The 26,022-nt window shown below is 39.5% G+C and overlaps 1 protein-coding gene across 2 annotated transcripts in view; it reads right to left on the bottom strand.

Annotated features, from left to right (window-relative positions):
• Positions 1 to 26,022, bottom strand: part of ITGB6 (integrin subunit beta 6) — a 125,758-nt gene that overhangs the window by 33,766 nt on the left and 65,970 nt on the right. For both annotated transcript variants that reach the window (XM_082691381.1, XM_082691380.1), the window contains 3 exons: positions 23,515 to 23,680; positions 22,099 to 22,260; positions 19,163 to 19,258 (listed from right to left, as the gene is read on the bottom strand). In XM_082691381.1, coding sequence (XP_082547507.1) covers positions 19,163 to 19,258; positions 22,099 to 22,260; positions 23,515 to 23,680 — 424 coding nt within the window. The remainder of the gene's footprint in view (positions 1 to 19,162; positions 19,259 to 22,098; positions 22,261 to 23,514; positions 23,681 to 26,022) is intronic.

Genomic DNA, 26,022 nt, shown 5'->3' with positions numbered 1-26,022 from the left:
TGGGGACATCAAGTGTGCGTGGTTGCCTTAGTCTAGAACTGTGATTTATATCACAACTGGAGTCAAGTCTCAAATAATAATAGCACGTATATACTGTCTTCCATTTGCAGAACATCTTTTGTCCAAAAAATTCTGAGCACGCTACCAGGAGCTATCTTCTCTTTTTTGGTAATGTTATGGAAACCCAAGTTCCACAGTGGCCCCTCTCTGCCATCAGTTTGCTCTGCGAGTCTTTCAACCCAGGGGTCTTTAATTGTCAATTACTTGATGGTGAAAAGGAGTGAGTTATTTGGAGGCTTGCAGTTAGCCCTCTTTTCTAGTGGTAATGATCAGTCTTTTGGGGATGTCACTGTGGGGCTGGGGTTGACTGGAACTGATGTCCACTCAGCACAATGGAGTCAGTCAGAACCTATCTCTAAACCATCTGCATGCTCCCACCTGCAGAGAACTCATGTTAGTTCAGCAACACTCCAGGGATCAAGCAGGACCAGGGAATGAGACATTGCAAAGAAGGGAATTTTCCAGACCGCTGAAAATTACCCCTCCCTTAAGTTTTATGTTTTAAAACTTATTTTCAAATGAAAAGTTTTTAAAGGATATGGTACACATCTCTGTTTTCTTAAATAAAGATTCCCAAACATACTTGGACTGTTTTCTTGAAGCAACAGTCATACTTATCAATATTAACCATAGCTCTATAATCATCAAATACTTCTGCAGTCCACGGGTAGATCACATTCATACCGAGTGGTCCCCAACTGCTATGCTTTTGCTTCTTTTCTTTGTTTTTAAATAGTTTCTATCTTCTCCTTGTTAAGCTGTAAGATATCACTGACCTACCAGTTTTCACATTCATTCATTTACTGTTGCATTCAACACATATTAAGTAGGCTTGATATGTTGTGCTATGTCAAGAAGAGATAATCACTCTTTTTTTTTTTTTTTTTTTTTTGGTCAACTGTGGTGTCCTGAGTTGCTGTGTGTTGTGAAGACGGATGACTGAATTTATTAAAATGTCACATAGAGGGGTGCCTGGGTGGCTCAGTGGGTTAAAGCCTCTGCCTTCAACCCAGGTCTGATCCCAGGGTCCTGGGATCGAGCCCCGCATCGGGCTCTCTGCTCAGCGGGAAGCCTGCTTCTCCCTCTCTCTCTCTCTCTCTGCCTGCTTCTCTGCCTGCTTGTGATCTCTGTCTGTCAAATAAATAAATAAAATCTAAAAAAAAAAAAAATGTCACATAGAAAGAGAAATAAGTTTTGAGTGAAGGATTTAGGGCACCTCATCTAATTCAAACATAATGGTATCTTGTCTTATTCCCAAGAAAATTTAAGTAGCTTAGAAGATGTACTAGAAGACTAAGTTAGAATTAATAGTAATTATCAGCTATAATCATGATATTAGGGAAACAGGTCAGGTCAAGGGGAGGCAAGGAGAGGAACAAATGAAGCCAGGGTGATGTTAGAACACCAACATGTTCTAGGAGGGCTCAGGCACTTGCTAGAGGTGCGTACCTGGGGTAACTCCAAGGTCTTTACAACTCTTATGTGGAAAAAATGGGTGGTGCTTTTAATTGATGGATTTTGTAATATTCCACTTATTTCAGTGTTTATGATTGTGTTTAAGTTTGAAGCTGATGGAAATCTGAACTCTTACAAGCATCAGTTGTCACTCTGCCCTGACACTGCGTTTCATTTTTGAAGGGGTCACGGACAGTAATCCAGGTAACATTCCTCTCATAACCCGGTGCCCCACATCACTGCCCATAGGAGGTCGGCCCCACTCTGTTTCCCTGAGTCAGGGAGAACTTGTCAAATATGACGAAGGCACCGGTTCATTGACTTGCCTTTTCAAATAAACACATGTCAAAAGGGCCGTGAAGCATGAGACCTGTGGTTAACAGTGAATACTTAAATAGGAACTTGAATCTCACTCAAGGGGAGCTGGAATGTGTGTAAATTTGACTGGTCCCAAAAGTGAAGGCAAAAGGAAACTTTAAAGCTTGATGAAGAAAGGTTTGGATCTTCCTGAAAAAGAATGTCATGGCTCTTAGCTTTGCACGAAACTGCTAGCCTTGAAAAATGCCCTGGTTTCTCCAAGGCCAAGGTATAAGGGCGACTTTCCACAAGCACTAGTTCAAGTAGCCTCTAAATTTTGGGTTAATTTGTATTTAACACAGCCAAATCCATCTACTTCCTAGAGCCTAATTATGAACCTGCATGTGGTATGACATTTGCCATTTGGCTATTAGGACAAGTAGTTTAGCATTAATCGCCTTTGCTGATTGCTACTAGAGCAAGGGTATAAAGGAGTTGGCAGCTAGTAGCAGTACCCTGTGATAACTCTGACAATTGTGTAGAGGAAAACTATTAATTAATTTCTGGATGCTGATTCCTCCCAAAAGCATTGCAAATAATTAACTGAAAACATGGACAATTTGGCTTCCTGATCTAACGCTATAAAAAATTATACTTTAAGTCTTGTAGTATTATGATTACTGTAAATATCATGTGTCAAATGCCTTTCTTTCGTTAAAGCCCTAAAGTGCTATTATAAATTGTCCTGATTAAACATGTTTAGTGTTAGAAAAAGGATAATTTTGCATGCCTGGATGTGATAAATTACAGCACCGTGACTGTAAAAGATAACTCTTGGTATTAGAAATGGTGAACTCTAAAAACATGATGTTTTATGAGTGATTAAAAATGCCAGCTCTTGGGCTTGAATTTCTTGGGCTTGAATTCCCTCTTATCTGCCCATGGATTTTCCTAATTATGGATTTTTCTCCCTCCCTGCTACCATGCCACCCAGGAGTTCCCAAGGTTACTTTTCTTATTCGTGTTTGCAAAGTTGGCTTTTACCGATTGCCTTAGTTTTCTAAATTTCCCTCATCAAACCCTATTTATTTGCTCACTATGCTCCCATCTCAAAAAAAGATTTCCTATTTGTCCAACAGTTTGCATTTGCTCCTTAGAAATATCCTCCTTGTCTAGGAAGAAGGATAAGAAGAGAACAGGGGGTGGGGGTTCTGTGCCGGGAAGGCTCAGTTGTTAAGTGTCTGCCTTTGGCTTGGGTCATGATCCCAGAGTACTGGGATTGAGCCCTGCATCAGGCTCTCTGCTCAGCGGGGAGCCTGCTTCCCCCACCCCCACTTGTGATCTCTTTCTGTTAAATAAATAAATAAAATCTTTTAAAAAAAATTTTTAAATTAAAAAAAAAAAAAAAAGAAGAGGACAGGGGGTCATTTAGTGGACAGGCAACAAAGGATAGAGAGGAAAGTGCCTGAATTCACATCTGCGCTCTGGGCTTCTCTCAGGAATGTCTCCAAAGTCAGGGCCTCTTGGTGTCTGACTGCTAGAACAAACTCTCAGGTGTGTACTCCTGCTTTGTTGAGGGCAATTGCATACCTGCCACTCCAGCTACCCACAGGCAGACTACTGGTTGGCTTTTTCTTCAAAGAAACTCAAACTAAGGACCTTGGCAGATACTTGGCTGCTTTTGGTGCTAGAAGAGACATTCTTATGTGACCTGCATTCTTGCTTTGACTGCACTTCCTGTTGGGCTCACTCATCTCCAGGTTTATGTACTGGGAATATGGGAACTATATCCTTGCTGGACATCTTGAGTGGGTTTCTGTCTTAGATGGTTACCCTCCTGAACTCCTTCTGTCCTACCGTTGTGCCATTTCTGCTTTGGTCTCGAAGACTCTTCACCACCTGAGACTCAGTAGCCACCATTTTATACAGAGCATGCTACACATGTCCCTCATCAGAGGGCAGAGAGGTTGACTTCCCATATATCTGCTAGTAGCCATTTTAGTAAAGAATGTGCAGAACCAATCTGCTGCTTGTCTTTACGCTTTATGCTTGCTTAACTCTTTCTGCAAAAGTTCATTAATATGGAGGAACTTTATGCTCAGCACCATTTACTTTCCATATTATATAATTAATCAACATTAGTATTTCTGGTCTTAAACTATATTACTAAATATTGTTTGTTTGCTAAAATACATTTAGTCAAAGTTTGGCTTGTAGAGATTGAGAACCTGTGATGTTATATAGTACGTCCACAAATATTTTCAGTAATATCTCACTATATATATGTATAGTCATTACCTTGTATATCTTCAGTTAGTACCTACTATTTGTCCATTTTCTCTCTCAGAAACGTTAATGGCAGTATAACACACATGCACAGCCTACAAGTAATAACTATACAAAATGAATATTTAAAAGTAAACAAATAGTATTCAATGAATATTTAAAAAGTAAACAAGCAAGTAGTCACACCAAGATCAAGAAATAGAGCATAGTCAGCCCTCTGGAATCCTCCCTGTGCTGCTTCCCAGTGATTACCACCCTTAAAAGACAGAACAGTGTTTCCTGTTCTCACTTATTACTACAGAAGTCAGGGAAGATAATTTCATTGCCTTAAGAATAACAAAAATGGCTTAAGTAGGACACAAAAGTACTACCTATATAAAGGAAAGGAGTGATAAACAGGACTTAAAATAGGGATTTCTGTTCTGAAAAGATGCCTTTAAGAGAGTGAAGAGGGGCCTTTGAGTGGGAGAAAATATGTATAATACATACATCTGATTTGGCACCAGAATATCTAAACAACTCCTGCATGTCGACAAGGAAAAGACATCTGGAAAAGATGGACATGCAAGTGGCAAAGGAGTATGGCAAAAATGTTCAACATCATTAATCATTAGAGAAATAGAATGAGATGCCAGTGTGCACCAACTAGAACGTCTAAACTGTAAAAGAACTGACGATGCTCTCAAGTACTTTTCAGGGGGCGTCTACACTGGGACAACTACTTTGGAGAACTGGCAAGAGCTGCCAGTGTTGAATAAGAATATGGCTGATGGCTCTACAATCCCACTCCGTGGTATGACCACTACAGAACTGAACCGATGAGGTACGATTGCTCTGAGACAAACAAGTGCATAGAGAGGCATTCATTCTTGTTGTCAAGAGGGTGATTTTGGTAATCAAGATGTCACCTACATTAGAGAAAGTACAGGTAATTCTTAAAGGGTCTTAGATCTTTCAGGTGTTTGGCTAATAAGGAACAATCAGTTCTTCCCTGGATTTCTTCTACTTGGGCGTTGGACCCAGGGGAACTAAACACTGGCAAACCCCTCAGCCCTCACAGCACAGCCTGCTTCTTTCTGAATCTCCATCTTCAGGAGCTGGTTTCAGGACCAGGTCCTCATGATCTCTATTCACCAATTCAGAGGGCCTCACAATGGGATAGAGAGGTCCTCACCAGCCTCCTGGCCTCCCCATGCACCTCCTGCCTTTGGACACCTACGTCCTCAGGAAACCCAGGGATTCTGGAGCATCTGTTATTGTGGGCACTCTGGGACAGCCTTGGGGAAGTAATAGAAATTCATAGGACAGGACAACCTTGCTCTTTAGGTCCTTAGTTTCATATAGTTCTTTGTTCTGGTACAATGAGCCCATAATGTGGATTATCCTAAAGGTGCCCGGAGCTCACCTGTAGCCCACCATCATCTGGGAAAGAAGAACTAGAGCTAAGATTTGTGGTACCTGGTAGTTCCATCTCTTTCATTCTTCCCACAATCACTTTCATTCAGGTACCATTATTATCTCTATTTTACTGCCAAGATATTAAAGCCCAGAGAACTTAGTTCGCTTGCCTGTGGACATCCAGCTTAGAAAGAGCTGGATTCATCTGCTCTGGTATTCTCTGCTCTGCTTTAGAACCAGATTCCTTAGCCAGGCCACTGACAGAAAGTGCCTGGCAATGATGGTTCTGGTCTGGTGATGTCATCGGTGAGCCCGAGAGATGTTAACAAATAAGTCTAAATTAACTGAATGTATTAGGTCCACAGGGCTGCTATATCTAAGTGGGTGGCTTAACTCAACAGAAATTTGTTATCTCACGGTTCTGGAGGCCAGAAGTCCGAGATCAAGGTGTCAACAGGATACGCTTCCTTTGAAATCTGTGCTCGCCTCTTCCTAGCTTCTGGTGGTTGCTGACAGTCCTTGATGGTCCTGGGTTTGGAGATGCATTCCCTTGAGTTTTCACCTCCATCCTCACATAGTGTTCTCTTTTCTAGGTTTCCAGCTCTGGGCCTCTTCTCTCCTTATAAGCACACCACTCATGTTGGATTAAGGATCTACCCTGCTCAAGTACAATCACATCTTAACTAATGACATCTGCATTGCCCTGTTTCCAAATAACACCATACTCTGAGGTACTAGGGGTTAGTACTTTAACATATCTTTTGTGGGGATACAAGTCAACCCCCTGCAGTCTGCTAGGATTCTTTTGACTTGTTTAACCCTTAAACCCTTAGTTTTGGTTGGAGAAGGGAGTACCTTGCAGGATCACAGAGCTAATAAGAATTAGAAACAGATCTTGACTCCAAAGCCAGTGCTCATTCTGCTCCCGCAGGCCCTTGCAGGGCCATGGCAGGAACGGGCGCAAATGCCAACTGCCATCAAGGGGTGAGGCTTATTAGAAAGTTACGATAATAATGCTTTGTATTGATATATAGTGGGTTGGAGAATATAGAACATTTTCTTACCTGAAGCAAAAAGAAAGGAAGAAAAAGGTTGTGGCTATAATCACTTTCAAATGGAAAGGCTACATCTTGAAAGAAAGGTAGCAAGTAGCAAAAGCATAGAAGCAATTTTTTTTTGTCCCCGGGGGACCGTATTGTGCTATTTATCTGGTCAAAGGAAAACAGCTCTTTGCTGGTGATGCTTTGCTTTGTTGAGCAGTATGCTTCTTCCAGAGCTAATGGCGGGCTGGGTTTGCTGAAATAAGTCCTTCTGAAGGCAATCAGAAGGTTTTCTTTCCGTGAGGTCTTTCATTCTTGTGGGATTTTATTCTGCTCGTTTCTCTTGTTCATTATCGGTAAATGCAGGGCTCCCAGTATTATGCAAAAGTTTACCCCCAGGCTTGACTGTGTTACTAGGACACCCAAGATTCCAAAAAGAATATGTAATTGTTTCTGGCACAAGGTAGCATGAATGTCTGTCTCTCTGGGTTGCATGCTATCTGCTTTGCCTTCAGGCTTTCAATCGTCAGCATTCCACAGTCAGGCAGGCAGCAAAGGGAGTGTACTAATTAGATCAGGTGCTTGATCTTGAAGTCTGCACCAGCAATGACTAGGTAGTCGGCTTCGGAACTTTTGAGCACTTCCTGTCTTTCTCCCAGTCTGCCCTGGAATGTAATTATCTTGTCAGCCAAGGAGCTGTAGCACGCAGCTGAACGAGAGTGCTCGGCAGCAGTGACAGAGTGATAAGGGAAGACGAATGGACCCACAGTGCATGACTGTGCTGAGACAAACAAATGCACACAGAAGCATTGGAGAATGGAGACTTAGAGAACAAAGACGCTACCCTATTTGTTGCTGAGGAGACTTCAGATCGTCCCTTAATAAGATCACCCTGCTCTTCGAGAGGGATTGCAGACCTTTGCTGGCAAATCCAAGTCCCAAAGCTTCAGAGCTGTTTTAAAATAGGAAGCAATGTTGGGTCTGTAGCAGCTTATATGCTTTGCAGACCAAACGGCAGGTGATAAAACTTTGAAAGATGACTAGGAGGAGCACAATGGAGGGAACCAACAAAGAGAAATCAGGATTATATACAGGGACTTCTAAAGGGGTATCAGCCCTTGTTACTACAAGTGTGGTGGGTTGGCCAGGAGTAGCAGCAGCATCTGGAAAATTGTGAGAAACGCAAAAACTCATTTTTAACTTGTTGAGGACCCTCCATATGGCTTTCCATAGTGGCTGAATCAATTTACATTTCCACCAACGGTGCAAGAGGGTTCCCTTTCCTCCACATCCTCACCAACACTTGTTACTTCTTGTCTTTTCAATGATAGCCGTTCTAACAGGTGTGAGTGGACATCTCACTGTGGTTATGATTTGCATTTTTCTGATGATGAGTGATGTTAAGGATCTTTCCATGTGCCGGTTGGCCATCTGCACGTCTTCTTTGGAGAAGTGTCTATTCAGGTCTTCTGCCCATTTTTTTTTTTAATTGGATTGTTGGGGTGCCTGGGTGGCTCAGTGGGTTAAAGCCTCTGCCTTTGGCTCAGGTTGTGATCCAGGGGTTCTGGGATGGAGCCCCACATCGGGCTCTCTGCTCAGTGGGAAGCCTGCTTCCCCTTCTCTCTCTGCCTGCCTCTGCCTACTTGTGATCTCTGTCTGTCAAATAAATAAAACATTTTTTAAAAAATTGGATTGTTTAGGGTTTTGGGGTTTTCTTTTTTGTTTTGCTATTGACTTGTGTGAATTCTTTATATATTTTAGACATTAACCCCTTACTGGATATATGATTTGCAAATATTTTCTCTCAGTAGGTTGCCTTTTCATTTTGTTGATCATTTCCTTTTTTGTGCAGAAGGTTTTCAGTTTGTTGTAGTTCCACTTGTTTAGTTTTGTTTTTGTTTGTTGCCTTTGCTTTCAGAGTTGGATCCAAAAAATCACTGCCAAGACCAACATCAAGGAGCTTACCACCTATGTTTTCTTCTAGGAGTTTTATAGCTTTAGGTCTTACATTTAAGTCTTGATTCCATTTTGAATTAATTTTTGTGTGTAGTGGAAGACAGTAGCCTGGTTTTATCATTTTGCCTGTGGCCGTCCAGTTTTCCCAACATCCTTTCTTGAAGAGAACTTGAAGGGACATTATATATTTTTACCTCCTTTGTGGTAGATTAATTGAGTATATATGTGTGGGTTTATTTCTACCATATAATCCAGCAATTCCACTTCTGGGTGTTTATTCAAAGAAAAGAAACACTAACTCAAAAAAGGTATAAGCGCCTTCATGTTTACTACAGGATTATTTATAATAACCAAGATATGGAAACAACCTAAGTGCCCACCCATAGATGAATGGATAGAGAAGAGTGGTACACACACACACACACACACACACACAGTGGAATATTACTTGGCCATAAAAAGAAAGAAATCTTGCATTTGCAGCAATATGGCTAGACCTTGAAGGCATTATGCTAAGTAAAATAAGTTTGACAGAGAAAGACAAATACCATATGATTCAATTAAATCAAAATAAAACAACAAACAAAAATGCCAAGTTCACAGATACAGAGAACACATTGATAGTTTCCAGGGGAAAGAGGGGATGGTGGGAGGATGAAATGGGTAAGGGGAATCAAAAAGTAAAACTTCCAGTTTTAAAATAAAAAAATCATGGGTATATAATGTATAGCATGACAACTATGGTTAACAATACTGTATTACATATTTGAAAGGTGCTAAGACAGTAAATCTTGAAAGTTCTTATCACAAGAAAACATTTTTAGGGGCACCTGGGTGGCTCAATGGGTAAAAGTCTCTGCCTTCGGCTCAGGTCATGATCCCAGGGTCCTGGGATGGAGCCCCGCATTGGGCTCTCTGCTCAGTGGGGAGCCTGCTTCCTCCTCTCTCTCTACCTGCCTCTCTGCCTACTTGTGATCTGTCAAATAAATAAATAAAAATCTTTAAAAAAAAATAAAAGAACATTTTTGGAAGTATGTACGGTGATGGATGTTAATTAAATTTATCATGGTGATCATTTTGAGTGTATACAAATACTGAATCATTTGTTGTACAACTAAAACTAATGAAATATGTCCATTATACCTCAACTTTTTAAAAAAAGTTGAAATGCAAAACCTCAGACCCCATCCTATACCTGAATCAGAGTTGGTGTTTTAATAAGCTCCCTGAGTGATTCGAGACACCTAAGGAACTTAAAACCAAAACCAAAACAAAACAAAAGAAAAAAAGCAGCAATGATGCCTGGGTCTTAGCCTTAGAGATACTGAATCAATCAGATCAGGGTTTGGCCTGGTACTGGATTTTTTAGAAAGCTTCCTAGGTGATTTTAATGAGCACCAAAGTTTAAGAATATCCATTATAGAATAGTCTGCCACACCCTTCTTATTGCCAAATGGATGCTTCCTGGAAGGGTTGTGACAATCTGGAAAATAAATTTGCTATGTTTTTAAACCTATGTACCCACGGGCGCCTGGGTAGCTCTGTCAATTAAGCCTTGGTTTTGACTCGGGTCACGATCTTGGAGTCATGGGTTTGAGCCCTGCGTTGGGCTCCGTGCTTGGTGAGGAGTCAGCTTCAGATCCTTTCTCCCTCCCCCTCTGCCTCTCCCCTCACTCGTGCTTTCAATCTCTCAATCAATCAATCAATCAAATAAAATTTAAAAACCCTGTTCACCAGCAATTCATAAGGGGTCCTTAGTTGGTCAGGTACCTGTGATATCTATTTTCTTTTTTTTTTTTTAAAGATTTTATTTATTTGTCAGAGAGAGAGGGAGAGAGAGCGAGCACAGGCAGACAGAGTGGCAGGCAGAGACAGAGGGAGAAGCAGGCTCCCTGCCAAGCAAGGAGCCCGATGTGGGACTTGATCCCTGGACGCTGGGATCATGACCTGAGCCGAAGACAGCTGCTTAACCAACTGAGCCACCCAGGCGTCCCTGTGATATCTATTTTCTAATCAAGAAAAAAAAGTGATGTTTTGGAATGCATGATGCTGGTAGATTAACACCATGTTTACTTCTCTAGGCCTTTAAGACTGAGGTATCTAGCTGTAGCCTTCCTTTTCCACTGCATCTTCTTCTACCCTAGCTTACATCAGGCTGACTAGCCTTTTTTCAGTTTCTCAAACACATTGAGCACTGAGTCCTTTGCTGCCTTGGGCCTTTGCACATGCCTTCTCCTCTTGAAAACTCCTCACCCTTTAGGCTGCTGCTTATAATCACCTCTTGAAAGGGGTCTTCCCTGAAAAGCCTATAGAAGAAAGTCTTACACTCTCCTCTTTAATTTTTTCCATTGTTACACACTATTCTTTTCCATTTTTTAGTAATATTTCCAAAGTTTTTAGTGTGGGTCTCAAATATGTCATGGAACATACTAATACTAAGAAAAAATTATTTTTGTTTATTTTGAAATTCAAATTGAATATCCTGTATTTTTATGTGCTAAATCTGGCAACCTTATAGAAAAGTATGTGGACTTCTGAATAAGTGAATAAAATGTGCCCGAAATGTTCAAGCTCAAATAAAATGTTCTCCTTTAAGAATTTTCTGTCTACTTTTTGAAGATTCAATACCACAAGGGCAAGAAAATATTGAACTATATTGTAATTAGTAGTTACCTCTTGTAGCATATTTTTGGCTCTTTTAGGTCATTAAGCATAAAATTAAAATGCACAATACTCCCAAACTTTTCTATGCCCAGGGCCTGTCAATTTAACTTGTCCTTGCACCCTGATGCTCTATGTAATCTGTAAAAGGCTACACCATGTGAAGAATGCTTGGTTGAAGTTAAACTCCTGTCTGGTGATCCAAGGCAAGGTGAGCTTCCTTTAAGCATCACTGTAACTTGGGCCAATCTTGCAGGCATGGACAGAGTGGCCAAGTGTTGCTGTGGGTAGGGCTTCAGGTTATAAATGGGTAACTGAGTTAAATAAGAATTCTGTGAGGCTCCGAGAAAGCATAGAGTGGAACACTTAACAGAGCTTTGAGCACTTTGTGGTAGAGAGGGGTGCCTTTGAAGAAACAGTTTGTTTCACAGATGTTGGAGTCCTTATCAAAAGGGTACTTTGGGGGATTAGAAAAAGAATACTGGAAATAATTTGCTAGTCCTATTAAGCTTATTACATGAATATATAAAAAATAACTAAGTATCATTCAAATATGTGAAAAAGCGACCTGGTAATTAATATAAAAATAGTGTAATTGTGGATGTTCTGGGGCTGCTGGGGGGGAGGGGAACAAGGTGTTTTTTTGTTTGTTTGTTTTTGCTTTTTAAGATTTTACTTATTTATTTATCTGAGAGAGAGAGCACAGGCGGGCACAGAGAGAGAGGGGGGCAGAAGGGGAGGGAGAGAGAGAGTGGGAGAAAGAATCTGAAGCAGACCCAGTGCTGAGTGCTGGAGCCCGACACAGGTATCCATTCCAGACCATGAGATCATGACCTGAGCCAAAACTAAGAGTCAGAGGCTGGAGGCTTAATGACTAAGCTGACTAAGCTACTCAGGTGCCTGGGAGCAAGTTTGCTTTTATTTTAAAGTAGACACCCTGTAAGTACAGCAACCACAAATTTGGAATACTGTAGAATGACCTTGATTTAATCTAATGTGATTCTTGTCAGTAAAAGTGATTGTTTGACATACAACTAAATACAATTTAATTTTCATGCTTTTATAAGACTATAAATGTATAAATTCACTCAAAAAATCTGAATATACTTAATATGTATAGTATGATGCCAATTATGTTAAATTATGTAAATACATGCAAAAAAAGAGAAGAGTTATTTTAAAATGTCAAGAATGGTTAGCTGTGTCTAAGTGGTGAGTTTATGAGTGATCTTTATTTTCTTCTTTGTGCTTTTCTGTATCCTTTTTTTGGCAACTAACCTGGATTAATTTTGTCATTGGAAAAAAAGTAACTTAAGTGTGTGGTGTTTTTGTTTCCTGTTTTTGACCACACTCCCACAGAGCTGGTAGATTCATTGATACAGACACTTTGGAAAGCAGTTTAGACACACTTAGGAGACTTGCAGATGCCATTTCCTGTGAGCCAAGGACTTGAGTACTAGACATGGATCGTCAATGGAGAACACATGTGTGAGGATGTGTATGGCCACAACCTTTGTAATGCTGCACTACTGGAAACAATCTGATGTTGTCAGTTGCAGAATGAGCATACTGCACTGCATACGCTCAATGCACTGCGCAAGGCATTGGAACAGAGTACACCAGAGGTACACGTATCTCTGTGGATAAGCCTCAAAAACAACATCGAGCACCACAATGTGAATGTACTTAATGTCACAGCACTGCATATGTTAACATGGTTAAAATGGTAAATTTTATGCTATGTGTATTTTACCATTATAACCACCCCCCAAAACATAACATTGAGCTGAAAAGCAAATTGCAGAAATAATAGGTACAGCATGAAATTAAACTTGTAAGCCAAAATTATGTAATTATTTATGGATCTATAGATTTTTTACGGTACAAAAAATAAACGTGGGTATGATAAACACTACGTTCAGGGAATTGATTAATTCTATGGAAGAAAAGAGGAGGGTAGGGCTAGCATTGTACAGGTACCCAGGAGGCAACCATATCTGGAATGTCTTATTTCCTTAAAAAACCTGAAGCAAATATAATGGCAAAATGTTCAGATTTGAGATAGTTGGGTAGTAGGCATGTGGGTGTCATTATATGAATCTATCTTTCTGTGTGTTTGAACTGTAGCATCATAACAAAACCCATAGTCTTTGTTGAACCGTGTGTCCCCTTTTCCTCCTTTGGCTGGAACTGCAGATGGTGATTACTACAGAGAGTAGCAGTTGAGGATATGTTGACCAATGGCATGATGTGTCCTAGCTGTGTCACCTGTTCTTACCACTTAACTTAAATAGCCCATAAGTCAGAATCCCAATGTCTCTTTTTTTTTCAAGTCCACAAATTGTAAAACTGCTGTATTCATCTAAATTAACAGAAACAGTCAAGGACCGAGATGAAGTGTGCACTGGTTTTGAAGGACTCTGCCATTTTCAAGAATTCTATGTACTCATCTCTTCATCTGTGACACTGCTCTGCTCTGCCCTTAGGATTTATGCTTTTACTGCTCATCGATTTTCATAGTTGGCTACTTTGTTGACAAGGCTGCTTCTCTGGTTGTCTAGTTAGGGATTGGTGGGCTCTTTCAGGACAGCAGCCAAGGTTCCAGTGCAACTTAACTCAGTGATTGAAGACTATAGACTCAACGTGCCTTGGTTCAAATCCTGGCTCTCACAGGCGACTTGTTTTATTTTGAGTTCTTTTATTACTTATTTCATTTTAGTTTATTTGGTTTAATTGTTATTTTTTATTTTATTTGGGTTTATTTTGTCCATAACATGCAGGTTAAATGATAAAATGAGTTAAAATACTTACTTAAGCTACCACTTAGTAAGCCCTCAGCAGACCATCCCATCCCTATTATTCTCATAGTCATAGCTGCATGACATCTTTGGCTCTCAGTTTCCATTGTTATAAAGTCCAATGCTATCATACTGTTAACACCAAAGCTAGTTTTAAAATAGGCAATTAATTTGCTGCCCCTCCTAACAAAGACAGTGAGTAGAAAAAAGTAAAAACATGGACAGATATGAAAACTCTGACCTCACAGCAAAACTCTGCCTTGGGATGTCTGTCCAGAACACAACTTCTAAAATGCCCTCATCCTGTTTTTTAGGCAAATTATTGGTCTACAGGTCTGTTAATGCTCTGTGAGACTTCTTAAGGCAGTCACTCTGTCTTACCCTCCTCTGTAGTTAGAAAGCGTGGCCTGGTCCAACGGAGGTTCTCATGAAATATTCGATGAATGAATAAATGGCTGCTATCAATAACATATTGGTTCTAATGATATGCTAGACATTCTGGGTGTTGTGTAAATTTTTGAAACAATTAGGCTTTGTGTTGAATTTCCATTCTAGGGGGCACCTGTCTGGCTCAGTGGGAAGAACATGTGACTCTTGATCTTAAGGTCAGGAGTTTGAGCCCCACATTGCATATAGAGATTTCTTAAATAAATAAAACTTAAAAAAAAAATCCATTTTATATTTGTCTAAGGTTTGGCCTAATAGTATATCTTGTTAAAACCTTACCTTAAATCTGAATCTTTTAAATTTTTTTACCCTGTGTGTTTATTTTCTGATTTATGAGCCTTTGAGTTCTTTAGAAGTACTATGTGTAAACTCAGGGTAACTACTGGTGACTTTTCACAGTTGTGATTTATTAATTAGTGTGGAAAATGCTTCTAACAACTTTGCCCTGATAATATGAGGACATGAGTTTTGTTTCCAAATCCTCCCTCTCTACAAGCTGTTTTCATTAATGAGGAAAGCGTAGGCTAGCTCTCCTCAGTCTTTATTCCCAGATACCATCAATTAAAGAGAAGTCAAAATCCTTTTCCATTACACTTGACTTAAGAGTAATTTGTTAACTCTGTGGGGATTTCTCATAATCCAGAAGTTCTCTTTTTCTTCTTAGATGATTTCATATCAACTAAGAGCACAAATTTGGAATACTTCATTACAGGATGGGGGTGATAGAATAAGCGTTTTTGTTCATGCCCTGAAATTAGCTATATTTTGGCTACCTGAACTTGGTGTGTAGATCATTGGAATTCATGGTGATTTACCTCCACCAGGTTTAGAGTCCCTGACTACTAAAGCTGGAGGTCATCTGGTCCAGTCCTTTTATTTTGTCAAAATTGAAGCCAGAGAAAAGGGGGTTTTCATCAGAGCAAAACTGTTTTGATCTATTCCGGTAGTGAACATTATAAAACAAAACAATAATAGAACAGACTAACAGACAGCAAAAGGGTCCGATTTTTGTTTTATCTCCCTCTCTAATTCTATGCCTCCTTTCAACTCTCTTGCTGCAGTGAATAGCTCAAAGCAAAAAAGGAAAGAAGAGGTGAAAAAAAGTTAATTTTTGATACCTAAAAAAATTGAAACTTGTATGTGATAGATAATATTCACAAACTACACAAAAATATTAGGCTCCTAGTATGTTGTGACTGCTCTTTATGCTTGTTCTTAGATAACAGTGATCGTCAAATGGGGTTACTTGTTCAGGGTTTTTCCTTTTACGACTGAGCAAGAAGGCTCTTAAGCTTATCCAACAGATCGGTCCCAAGGGTGATGGCAGAGAGTTTCTGTCCTTTGGGGCCATTTGAGTCCAAGGTGGAAGGGGTGGGGGAGGGGATGGCCAGGACTGCAGAAGATTGTAGCAATGGTCAGGTATCCCTCTTTCTGCTCTTGTACATGGGCTCCCTCAACTTTGACAGGTATTTGCCACATAAAACTCCAAGTTACTATTTAGAAACTTTCATCCAATTTGACAAAAGATGAAAATCTACTGGCACCAAGAAATAGCCTAAACAGAAAGATGAGCAAAACCCACCATTCTCCTCAGACAGGCAATCATTGAGGGTGTTTCACCTCCAGAGGAAAGGACCCTTTGGTGGTATTAAAATGAGTATGGGTCCCCTGTCCCTATGATTTAGGTACATCACTCTGTCCTAATAACCATAGGGACATCAATTAGCAGTCATAGATGTTAGCATCTAAACTGGAGGTGTTCATTACCAATGTCTTGTTTACTTTCTAAAGTTTCAACATTATGTTGTAAATAGTAGGTTATATAATAATTATCATTATTAACTTCACAAAACTCATCTTTTCCAGCCAGATGTAGACATTTTGAAAGATTAGAATTTTTCAAAGTCTTGCAACAAATCCCAGGTGATTAATAATATGATTTGACAACGTAGTTAAGAAAGCTAATTTAATTGCTTTTTATCTCAATATCTCACTAGGAAGAAAAGACTAGTCAAATTAGACAATTGGGCTTTAGCAGCCTGATACTATCTTAATGTAAATTAACAGTACACATTTGAAAGCAGCAGAGAAGATAAATTTTTTTCTAAGCTTAGATAATTGAATCCTGATTCAAAATGGTGTTTAGCACTAGAATGTAATATACTACCTACTGCTCGGTCTATTATCTATCATTATCTTTTGAACCCTGTAATTGGACAAACAGGCATCTATTCATAATAATAAGTTTGTTCAAAATCAACTGTTTGCTGGAGTCTGGGGTGCACGTTGCAGTCATAGTGAACTGACGGCAAAACTGCTTACTTTATGCTTTCCATTGTTTGTTCTTCTTTGTTAGCACAAAGAACAGCAACGCTACATATCTGGACAGTCCAGAGCATCTTTAGCAAAGTTACCCTCCTCTCAAAAAACAAAAACAAAAAACCAACCCAAAACCAAAACCAGTGATTTTTCCTGCATTCTATGAATGGGCGACATAAATCGTATTTGCTACAGGAGGGGCCACCATTGAATCAGAGCCATCCCCTGTCTGGAGTGTATGCACATAACTGTGCTCAACACAGAGCTGGGCCAAGCAAATTGCCTTTTGGACTTTCCATAGACCCAACAACTTAGCTGCTTTATTTATACTATTGCTGATTTTATTTTTCACTGATTTGTTAGTAGATATGTTCCTTCTATCGCCAGCTATCCAAACATCAGGTTGCATGGGGCACCTGCTCATATAGGGCTCCTTCTAAGAGATTTAAATGGAAATGCAACACAAGCCATTATTGGTTTATTTTCAGTTTTCATTATCAATAAAACAAGAGATCAGCATTTTCATGCTGTGTGAAGCCTTCAGGGAAGTGCAATGTTGCTGTTATTATTTTTAGACCAGGCGGCCACCTCCACCCCCACTAATGCAGATGAAATGATGAGTCTATCAAAATAGAGATAAAATGATGAAAGAAAGCATCAGAGTCATAGAGTGGGCTGCTGCCCTGGTCGGCTGCGTGGCTCCCTGACAATGTCCTTTTGAATTTAGTGGAGCCTGGATGGTAAAGACCACAGATCATGACAGAACATAAATTCGCCTCATAATGAGATTAGTAGGCAGGCAAAATAAATGTCCTGCTGTTACATTAGAGGCAGGCTCTAATCTGGTGTTTTCCTTGGAAACGATCATTTCCTTTGCAACAGGGGAACCATCAGTGTAACGAACTTAAATCCGACAGATTCTGTTTTGCCATGTGGTTATTTTTCATCTTCTTCTGTCTTTTTAATAGCAGTTTTGAGGAGGCGTGTAAATGAGTTGTGAGTCTTAAAGACTATTACCGAAGTGACTTATGGACGACTATGTTCATGATCATCAATCGTATTTCCCAGACTCCCCTTTTAAGAAAAGTTCTGTGCAACCCTCCTGCCCTTTCTAAACAGGAACCGGCTGAGGAGGAGGTGCTGTGACCCCTGGGGTCCTTTCACTATAGCCTTAGGATCAAAGGCAGAATAGGCTCCCTATTGTATTTGGGGTATTTTTTTTTTTTTTTTTTTTAACAATCTTTACTGCAGCTCTACTACTTAAAACCACTGGAAACAAGTATCACATACTAAAGGGCTTAAAAAAAAATGCCCAGATCAGGTGAACCCACATGGTCTCTGAGTAGAACAAAGGCCTTGAGTATGCAGCTTGATTGCCAAGGACTTTTTTGGTTTTCAGCAGAAGGCAATCTCACCTGGAGTACAATACCCTCCTCTCATTAAAAATGCAAGATAGGATCTCCTCCTGGATCCTTTCTACAAAACCCCTTGCAAGCTCATGGGCTATACTGTCCTCAGCAGTGAGTGGCATTTAATCAAATCATTCTGTGAAATAATCTCAGAGTTTCCCGAGCCCTGTGAAGTCACCAAGAGAGTTAAGAGGTCCTTTCAAAGGAAGGGGAGATCAGACTCTGAACTTAGGAGCATTTGAAGCTTCTGCATAGATGGAAGATGTAGACAATTTAACATACACTTATTTTCTCTACTTTCTTGGGGCCAGGATGGAGATTCCTTACTTCTCTGTGAAACCAGCCTTCAGCAATAAATCATTTGCTACTACTTTGATTCATGGTATTCTGACATACTGTTTTCATGGGCTGGAATGAAACCACAGAAACCTTTTGTGTTTGCATATGCATTTTACAGTTTAGGCAGTGGTTTATGAACATTAGCTCATCGAAGGAAACAGTTCCCTTTCTGCATCTGGTGTTTCCAAACTCGAACTGCAAATCCAGCTACTAGGAAGGAGAAAATATATTTTGGCCCAATTTAACAAGTTTTTTCTCTCAACTTCTTTCTTCTCAATGGTTGAAATGGTGTCTCTACATATATGCATCTGATCTATAGCTGTCTGAAAGTTTGAAGTCAATTCTGCTCCCATTCTCTGCTAACCCTCTCCTGGTCAGATGGAACCGTTCAAGGGAAGACAGACTGATTTCTGTTAGGTAGGTTCTCTCCATTCATTGGTGCCTTACAATTTACCATGTCGTTCTCAAATTCTTTTTTTCTTGTCCTAGCATATCTGTTCCCCACTCTCCATCATACCCCTGGGTTTGTAATTTAAATTGCCAACAGTAACTGAATCCACTTTACCAAGTGTCCAGTATATTTGTCAGTGTTCACGATTTTCTAATGGTGTTCCATGCATTAAACCCTCAGAGTTCATGTTAAAGTTTCATATCGAGTAATCTCCCCAGAGGAATTCCCCAAATTGTGTTTGCTTACCTCATATAAATGAACTTGTTCTTGGGTTACAGCAAAGATTAATAGCACATTATTTTGCACCAGTTTATCAATGAGTTGTCCAATTGTTGGATATTCCTAAAATTGACATAAAGATTTTAAGTATCATCTTAATTCAAGTATGTAAAATAAAGAAAGGAATGCTTCTTTCAAAGATATCATACTGAGTTTGGTATTTTGGTTTGGTTCCAAGTAAAAAAAACAATAATAATTTTAAAAATACACAATTAACATAGTCACTTAATTGGTTTAATAATTGTTGCCTGAATCTTGTAAATCCAATTAATTCCTAAGAGTCAGTGCCTGGCAATGTGGTATGTTATAGTCTGTTGCTTCTAAGGAGTGCACTTGGAATTTATTTAAAGACTTATAGTGTGTCATATTTTCAAGGGTAGAGACACAATTCTTCTGAGTGCCGCTTGGCAGCGGGCTCAAGGTGTAAAGAATGTTACAGTCTTGGGAGGAGTGGATAGATGATGATAGATGTGACCCAGGGGACTCAGGTAGCTCAGAAACTCCTACTGGAATTGGATGAGGCGGGCTGAGAGCTGAGGAAAGGACAGCCTGCTGAAGGATGATGCACTACAGTTCCTATGTCCATTTGATTTGAGACATTCCTGCACCAGTTCTGGGTTTGTTCTTACTGATGTTTTGATGTCACTAATCAGTTTTATGGGATCCCACCATATTTTTTCAGGATAACTGAAAACACAGTGTTGTGTTTTTTTGTTTTTTGTTTTTTTTCCCACTGACACATTCATTCCCAAGTGATACAAGTTCTTTCAAAAATAAAGTAGGCATAGATTAATCAACTTTGAACATGGCCTCTACTTGCCAAAGTTAAAAACCGAGCAGCACCTTTGGCTGTTGTATGACTCCAGATGTGGATAATGTACAAAGAGGAAACTCAAATGAAAAAGAAGCCTAAAAACAATGAAACTAAGAATACGTTGATCATGAAGTCAGCCAAAGTGAAGGAAATAATCCTTCCTGGACACTAACATGTTCACATATTCTCTGCAGTCTGGGAGTAATTCTGTCTAATATCTTTGTTAGACCCAAGATTCAAATTGAGGGAAAAGTACAGTTTTGCCTAAAATACTCAGGTAAATGACCCAACTGCATATCTGGCTGTATGTATTATACACGCTTGCCATCTTATTTGGATTTTTATTGGTAAACAGTAGTAGAATCCAGATAATACAAATCTTCCAGAGTCTGACATGTTCAGATGCTTTTTCAACTACCCCAACACCAAGAATTCTTCACCTTTAAGCCTGACTTCCCCCTACGCTGGCCCTTCCTATCTCCAGGTTCTTGTACTTTTAGCTGCTGTGGGGCTGTAGCAAGGATCATACCATGAAGCCCTTCATAAGTGGACAAGTGTCATTTTCTATTTGACCTAGATCAATTGGCTTAATTCACACAGTTATATTATGTGTGTGCTCCTCAAGACCAGGGACCATGTCCCATAGTTTAGTGGCCCCTGGAACCGAGTCCAGTGCTGTAGGCAAGCATGGAGATAACCCAAGACTTCTGTGCATTTGTAGCAACTTATTGAGAAACAATGAATTGAACATTTATTAGATGAGAGAGTCATACTAAGCAATAAGTCATCTTTGCTTCTATGATCCTGCTTTTTCCAAGATGTCTATTAATGGGACATTTGAATGATTGTAAGAAAAAGTAATTAAAAAGTAATAAAATAAATAAATTATAAAAATAATAAAATAAATAAATAAAAAGAGATCCATGTCATTCATTCATATTCATATATATATATATATATCACTGAATTCTTTTTTTAGAGAATAGTTTTTCTAATCTGATATTAGTATTCTCTTCTCTCTCTCTCACATACATCTCTATAGCACTGTCATTTTAAGAATTGAATTCTCTGTGTCATATTTTCCCAAGTATTAAATGGAGATAATATGACCTTCCCAGGTTGCTGCTTCATAATTTAATTTTATTTCATACATAGTCAAAACCCACTGTGTTCCAGGTACTGTGCTGGCAGGAAATAGAGATTATACACCAGTCCTGGTCCCGAGGAATGCATAGTAGAGAAAGACAGACAAACATAAGCAAACACATTTCCATATAATGATGGGTAAGAAGACATCTATCTACTAGAGTAAGGGGAGGGTTGATCACTTTGCGGCTCAGCAAAGGTCAAAAAGTGCTCTTTGGGAGAGGTCATCATTGAGTTGGCTTTTAAAGGATAATTAAGAGTCTCTCAGCAGCCTCCGAGGGAAAGGCATTCCAGACAGAGGGAACAACACATGCACATTGTGTGAAAGCCTCACAGTTCCTATAAGGACTATTAGATACCCAGGGTTCTGGGGAACATTAAATGTGATCATGTATGTCAAAGAGCTCTGAAAGTTTTGCACAAGTCAAGAGCTTTTTTTTTTCTTTTAATGTTACCAACATTTAAAAAATATTTTAAATTTTATATGACAAAAATAAGCCAAATGTGAATAAACACCAGCCAAGCAGTACTTGACAGCTGTTCCCCATGAAGCACCATGGTGCCTAAAAGTATGATATTATTAGGGGGAATAACTCTGGGACCCATCATTCACAAAAACTCCTAGGTGTTTTGGCCTCAGACCCCCTTTCTGGAACTGTCTTTGAGAACAGAATGAGCTAACTGCACTGCTTTTTACTGACCTTGGGCTCTTTGAAAAATGAAGGAGGTTCTGGGGTCATTCATGCCATAGTAGATCCAAACTTCTCACATACCACTCCCCGTGTGTGTTCCCGTAGGAAGCTCATAGGGGAATTTGTTCATCTCAAAGCAGAAAATGTGCGGTTTTCACCAAATGTGGGTTATTCTGATGTGTGTTGTAGTGAGTGTTGTTTCATTTGCCTACATGCAGCCCTGGAAACCATGTAGAGTGCAGGTTACACACCAAGACAGTTGACATGGAGTATTCATTCTTGTTGTCCAAGTGACAGAGCCCATCGTTAGGAATGACGATGCCTGCCAGTTTGCTGTCCATTCCAAAATGAGAATCGGCATCACTCACAAAGACCAGGAGATGGAGGGAGTCATTCCGCCAGCCAATCTTTTCCTACGTTGAGAAAGAAACATTTGGGTCATATGGGATAGAGGCAGGCATTTCTTGAGAGCAGATCAATCATGATTGGATACATTCAGACGAGGAAAACCATATTGCTGATCTATCTTGACCTTTTAAAATCTATTGTAAATTGGTAATTATTAATGTATTAAAAACACAAAATTCTATGACAGTTGCTTTTTCTTGGATAACACTTTCAGATGATTTATGCTTCAGAAAAAATCGTTCCACTATAATCACTATCCAGTTGATCTTGACTTGTACATAGCTAATTATTTTTACTGTCCAGATTTCAATGTACCCGAAAAATGAGGAGAGAGAATGAGGGAGGTCGTAGATTATCCCAAATCCAAGCTGAAGCAAACTGGTAAGAATGAAGTACACAATGGGCTTAAAGTATGCCCGTTTTATTAAAATGTCACCCAAAATTAAGCACATTTTTCTCTTTCTACTGATACCATACAAAAATTATAAATGTAATACAAAGGTAAAAATTGCCTATCAAAGTATGACCTCCAGAATATGGCTTTCTAAGATGGTCTGTTGTCTGTTTCTTAGTAGAGCTCTCCCCTTTAATTGATATTAGTCCAAGAACCAGTGGGAGGAAAGCTCATCCTGGCAGGGCCAACCCACCCTATTTTTTTCCTTCCTTCCCTAATACCTTGCCAGCCACCCACTTCCCAGGACTTTCAGCCCTGTCTGTTTCCTTGTATTTTCCAGGAAGAGCTATCATCTGAAGAAGGGAAATCATTCTTCCCTTGGATACCTGATTGTCAAAGAGGAGTGGTGTTCCTGAATTGTTGTAGGGACAACATAGCTTCTGATACCTATTTTGTTGGTTCAAAACAATAGATACCTAATGTTATTAATCATAATCTTAAATTTATGTAGAAGTTTATACCAATACAAGGCATTTTTAGTTTCTACTAAATCAGTAATTTCTACTTCTGATTTTTATTTTTACCATGGTTAATTCAAAAACTAATCTAATCTTGATCTCTGAAAATTAATCATACGTAACTACTGTTTTAAATAATTTTTCCCATCACTACTATAATTTTATTAGATCATTTGAATATCAGACATAAAAAAGTATCTGTTTCAACATGACTGAATTACAAATTTTTAGAAATTTTGTGTTTTAAGAAATGTAGAAATATGGCAATTAAAGGAAAGATAGTTATCTAAACTTTTCAAAATAGACTTGCTGATAAGAGATGCAACTTTTGTTAGCCCTCAGCCTACCTTACACACAGCAGCTTGCATAATTGCATCAAATCCACCTTCTGGTGTGTCAATATTAGCAGAAATTTTCTGATTCTTCACAATTTCATTGAATCTTTCAGCATCATTCGTCAATGGCAAAATGTGCTTGAATCCAAATGTAGGTAAGCAGAAGTACGGAATACTACTGCAAAAGTAAGACGTAAAAATGTTCTTGATGAAATATGATACAGCACACAAGTAATGGACCTAGTAGCCGAGCAACTTCATCTTAAGTGAAGATGGATTTTCCTCAAGTGCCTGACTCGGGAACTTGGCTGTGAGTCTCCCGGTTAAGCTTGTTTCAGCATCTCCCACTTACCCCTTCCAAATTGACCGTATTAGCTACCACTTAGTGCTTACTGTGTGTTTATTTTGGCTCAAGCTCAGATAACAGATAATCAGGTCAGACTCTCCACTCCTGTGTGTGTGTGTGTGTGTGTGTGTGTGTGTGTGTGTGTGTGTGTAATCACTACCTTCTAGTGCTTCTCAACCAAAATCTACCATTAAGTTTCTTTGATGACAACAATTCCTTTGTATTCTGATAGCTTAAGTTGTTATCAAGTATGAGTCACCTTGTAGCAAGATTGAGAAAGATACTCGTCTTCTTTCTACTCTGCTCCTTCCTGTACTCCCAACTCTGCCTGCCAAGGGCCCCCAAATCATAGCAGGTCTCTTGGTTCTGGAGCTCAACTCAACAATGACTGAACAGACTGTTGTGGGCCTGGCTAGGAATAAAACTACCACTTAAAACAGTTGACACATGGGAGAAATACCATGTTAGGATGAGATCTGCCCCAAAGATATTGCAGTTGAACAGAAAAAGCTGATCATGAATTCAGCCACATCTTATTCTGAAAGCCAGTTAGTAGTTGTGGATGAGGCCTTGGACAAGTTACTCACTCCTCTGAGCTTCAGGTGTTCATTTCTACAATGGAGATAATGGTATAGAGCAGAGGTCTTCAAAGTACAGTCTCTGGACCAGCCACACAAACATCACTTGGTAACTTGTTATAAATGCAAAATCTGGGATACTCTTCCAGACTTACTGAGTGAGACATGTGAGGGATGGGTTCCGTGATGCAGTAAAATCTTCCTGATGCATTCTAATGTTTGAGAAACATGTATATAGAAGTACAGAGATAAAAGACTGGCCCCCAGTGTGGTTCCACTATGCCAGCTGGAGAGAGCAGGTTGACGCCTACAAGAGCCTTGTCGTTCAGGAGCCTGTCTTGTGAGCACAGGAAAGCTGGAGCATCTTTCAGTCTGAGGCTTCTGTTCACCAAGTTCATCTGCCTGAAGTATACAGTCAGTCTTTTTTCTTCACAATACTCACTAATACTTATTTTAACTCCCAAATCAATACCTTCCGTAGGTTCTGATTCATTCATGTACACACACAGACTGGCAAAAAATTTGAGTCACCTGGTTCACTGAGGTAAAACAAGGCTCTGTGTTCTGCTTCAGCTCTCAAACTATAAACAAGTGTCCTTTCATGGTCTATTTGGTGCGTTTTTTCTTTTTCTTTTCTTTCTTTTTCTTTTTCTTTTTTTTTTTTTTTTTTTTTCATTTTTGGGCTTTTTGTTGGTGATTTTGCTGTTTAGAATGGCCCTCAAGTGTAGTGCTGTTGTCTAGTGTTCCCAAGTGCAAGAAGTCTGTTATGGGCCTTACAGAGAAAATATATCTGTTAAATAAGCTTTGTGCTGGCATGACTTATACAGTGTTGTTGGCTGTGAGTACAATGCTAATGAATCAACAATACGTGTTAAGTTGTCCTTAAAAAGAAAGACACAGAAAATAAAGATATATATTGATCAATTGGGAAAAAAAAAAATAGCCAGAGGCTCACATGAGCCTAATCTTGTGTTTCCCCTCAGAGCAGCAGTTTTAGCATTGGCTAAGTCAGTGTTCAGAGAGTTTGTAGAGCAATACTCCCATGAGTGATGAGAATCAACTACACAAATCAGAAAATGACTATGGATTTGTTTACACTGAGAAATGGAGCTCTCCTGGGACCAAAATGCTGGTGTCTGTAAAGGTAGTTATTTTCTTCCTGTTGGTAGACTTTCACGGAAAGTAGGTCATAATCCAAATATCCTCAGGCTTCAGAACAAGGGGATTTGGAAGATCTCAGCAGCCTAAGTTGTCCCAAGAAAACCATCTCCAGAATGGATGTTCTTGATCATATCTGGCTCTCCCTCACCTGCAGTCAGCATTCTCAGCTAACAAAAATTTGGGATGCCCTACTAGCTGACAGGACTGGAAACTCTGCAAAAGCCTGGGCTAAAGCTCTTGGATGGTTATGGCCCATACTTGCCTCCATGACTGCTCTTTCTTGGCATTCCCCTAATCTCCTATGAGTAGCCTACAGGCCTGTTCAATCTTTCAGCTCTGCCAAGACACCTCACCTGGTGGGCCCATGAGCCAACCTATAGCTTCTAGAGAACTTCTTGTATTTCCTTTCTGACTCATTATTTTTAACTTTAATTC

This window comes from Mustela nivalis (genome assembly GCF_964662115.1).
Source record: "Mustela nivalis genome assembly, chromosome: 11".
Lineage (NCBI taxonomy): Eukaryota > Metazoa > Chordata > Mammalia > Carnivora > Mustelidae > Mustela > Mustela nivalis.
The sequence above is the reverse complement of the archived record's forward strand: the minus strand, read 5'-3'. Positions and strand labels throughout refer to the sequence as shown.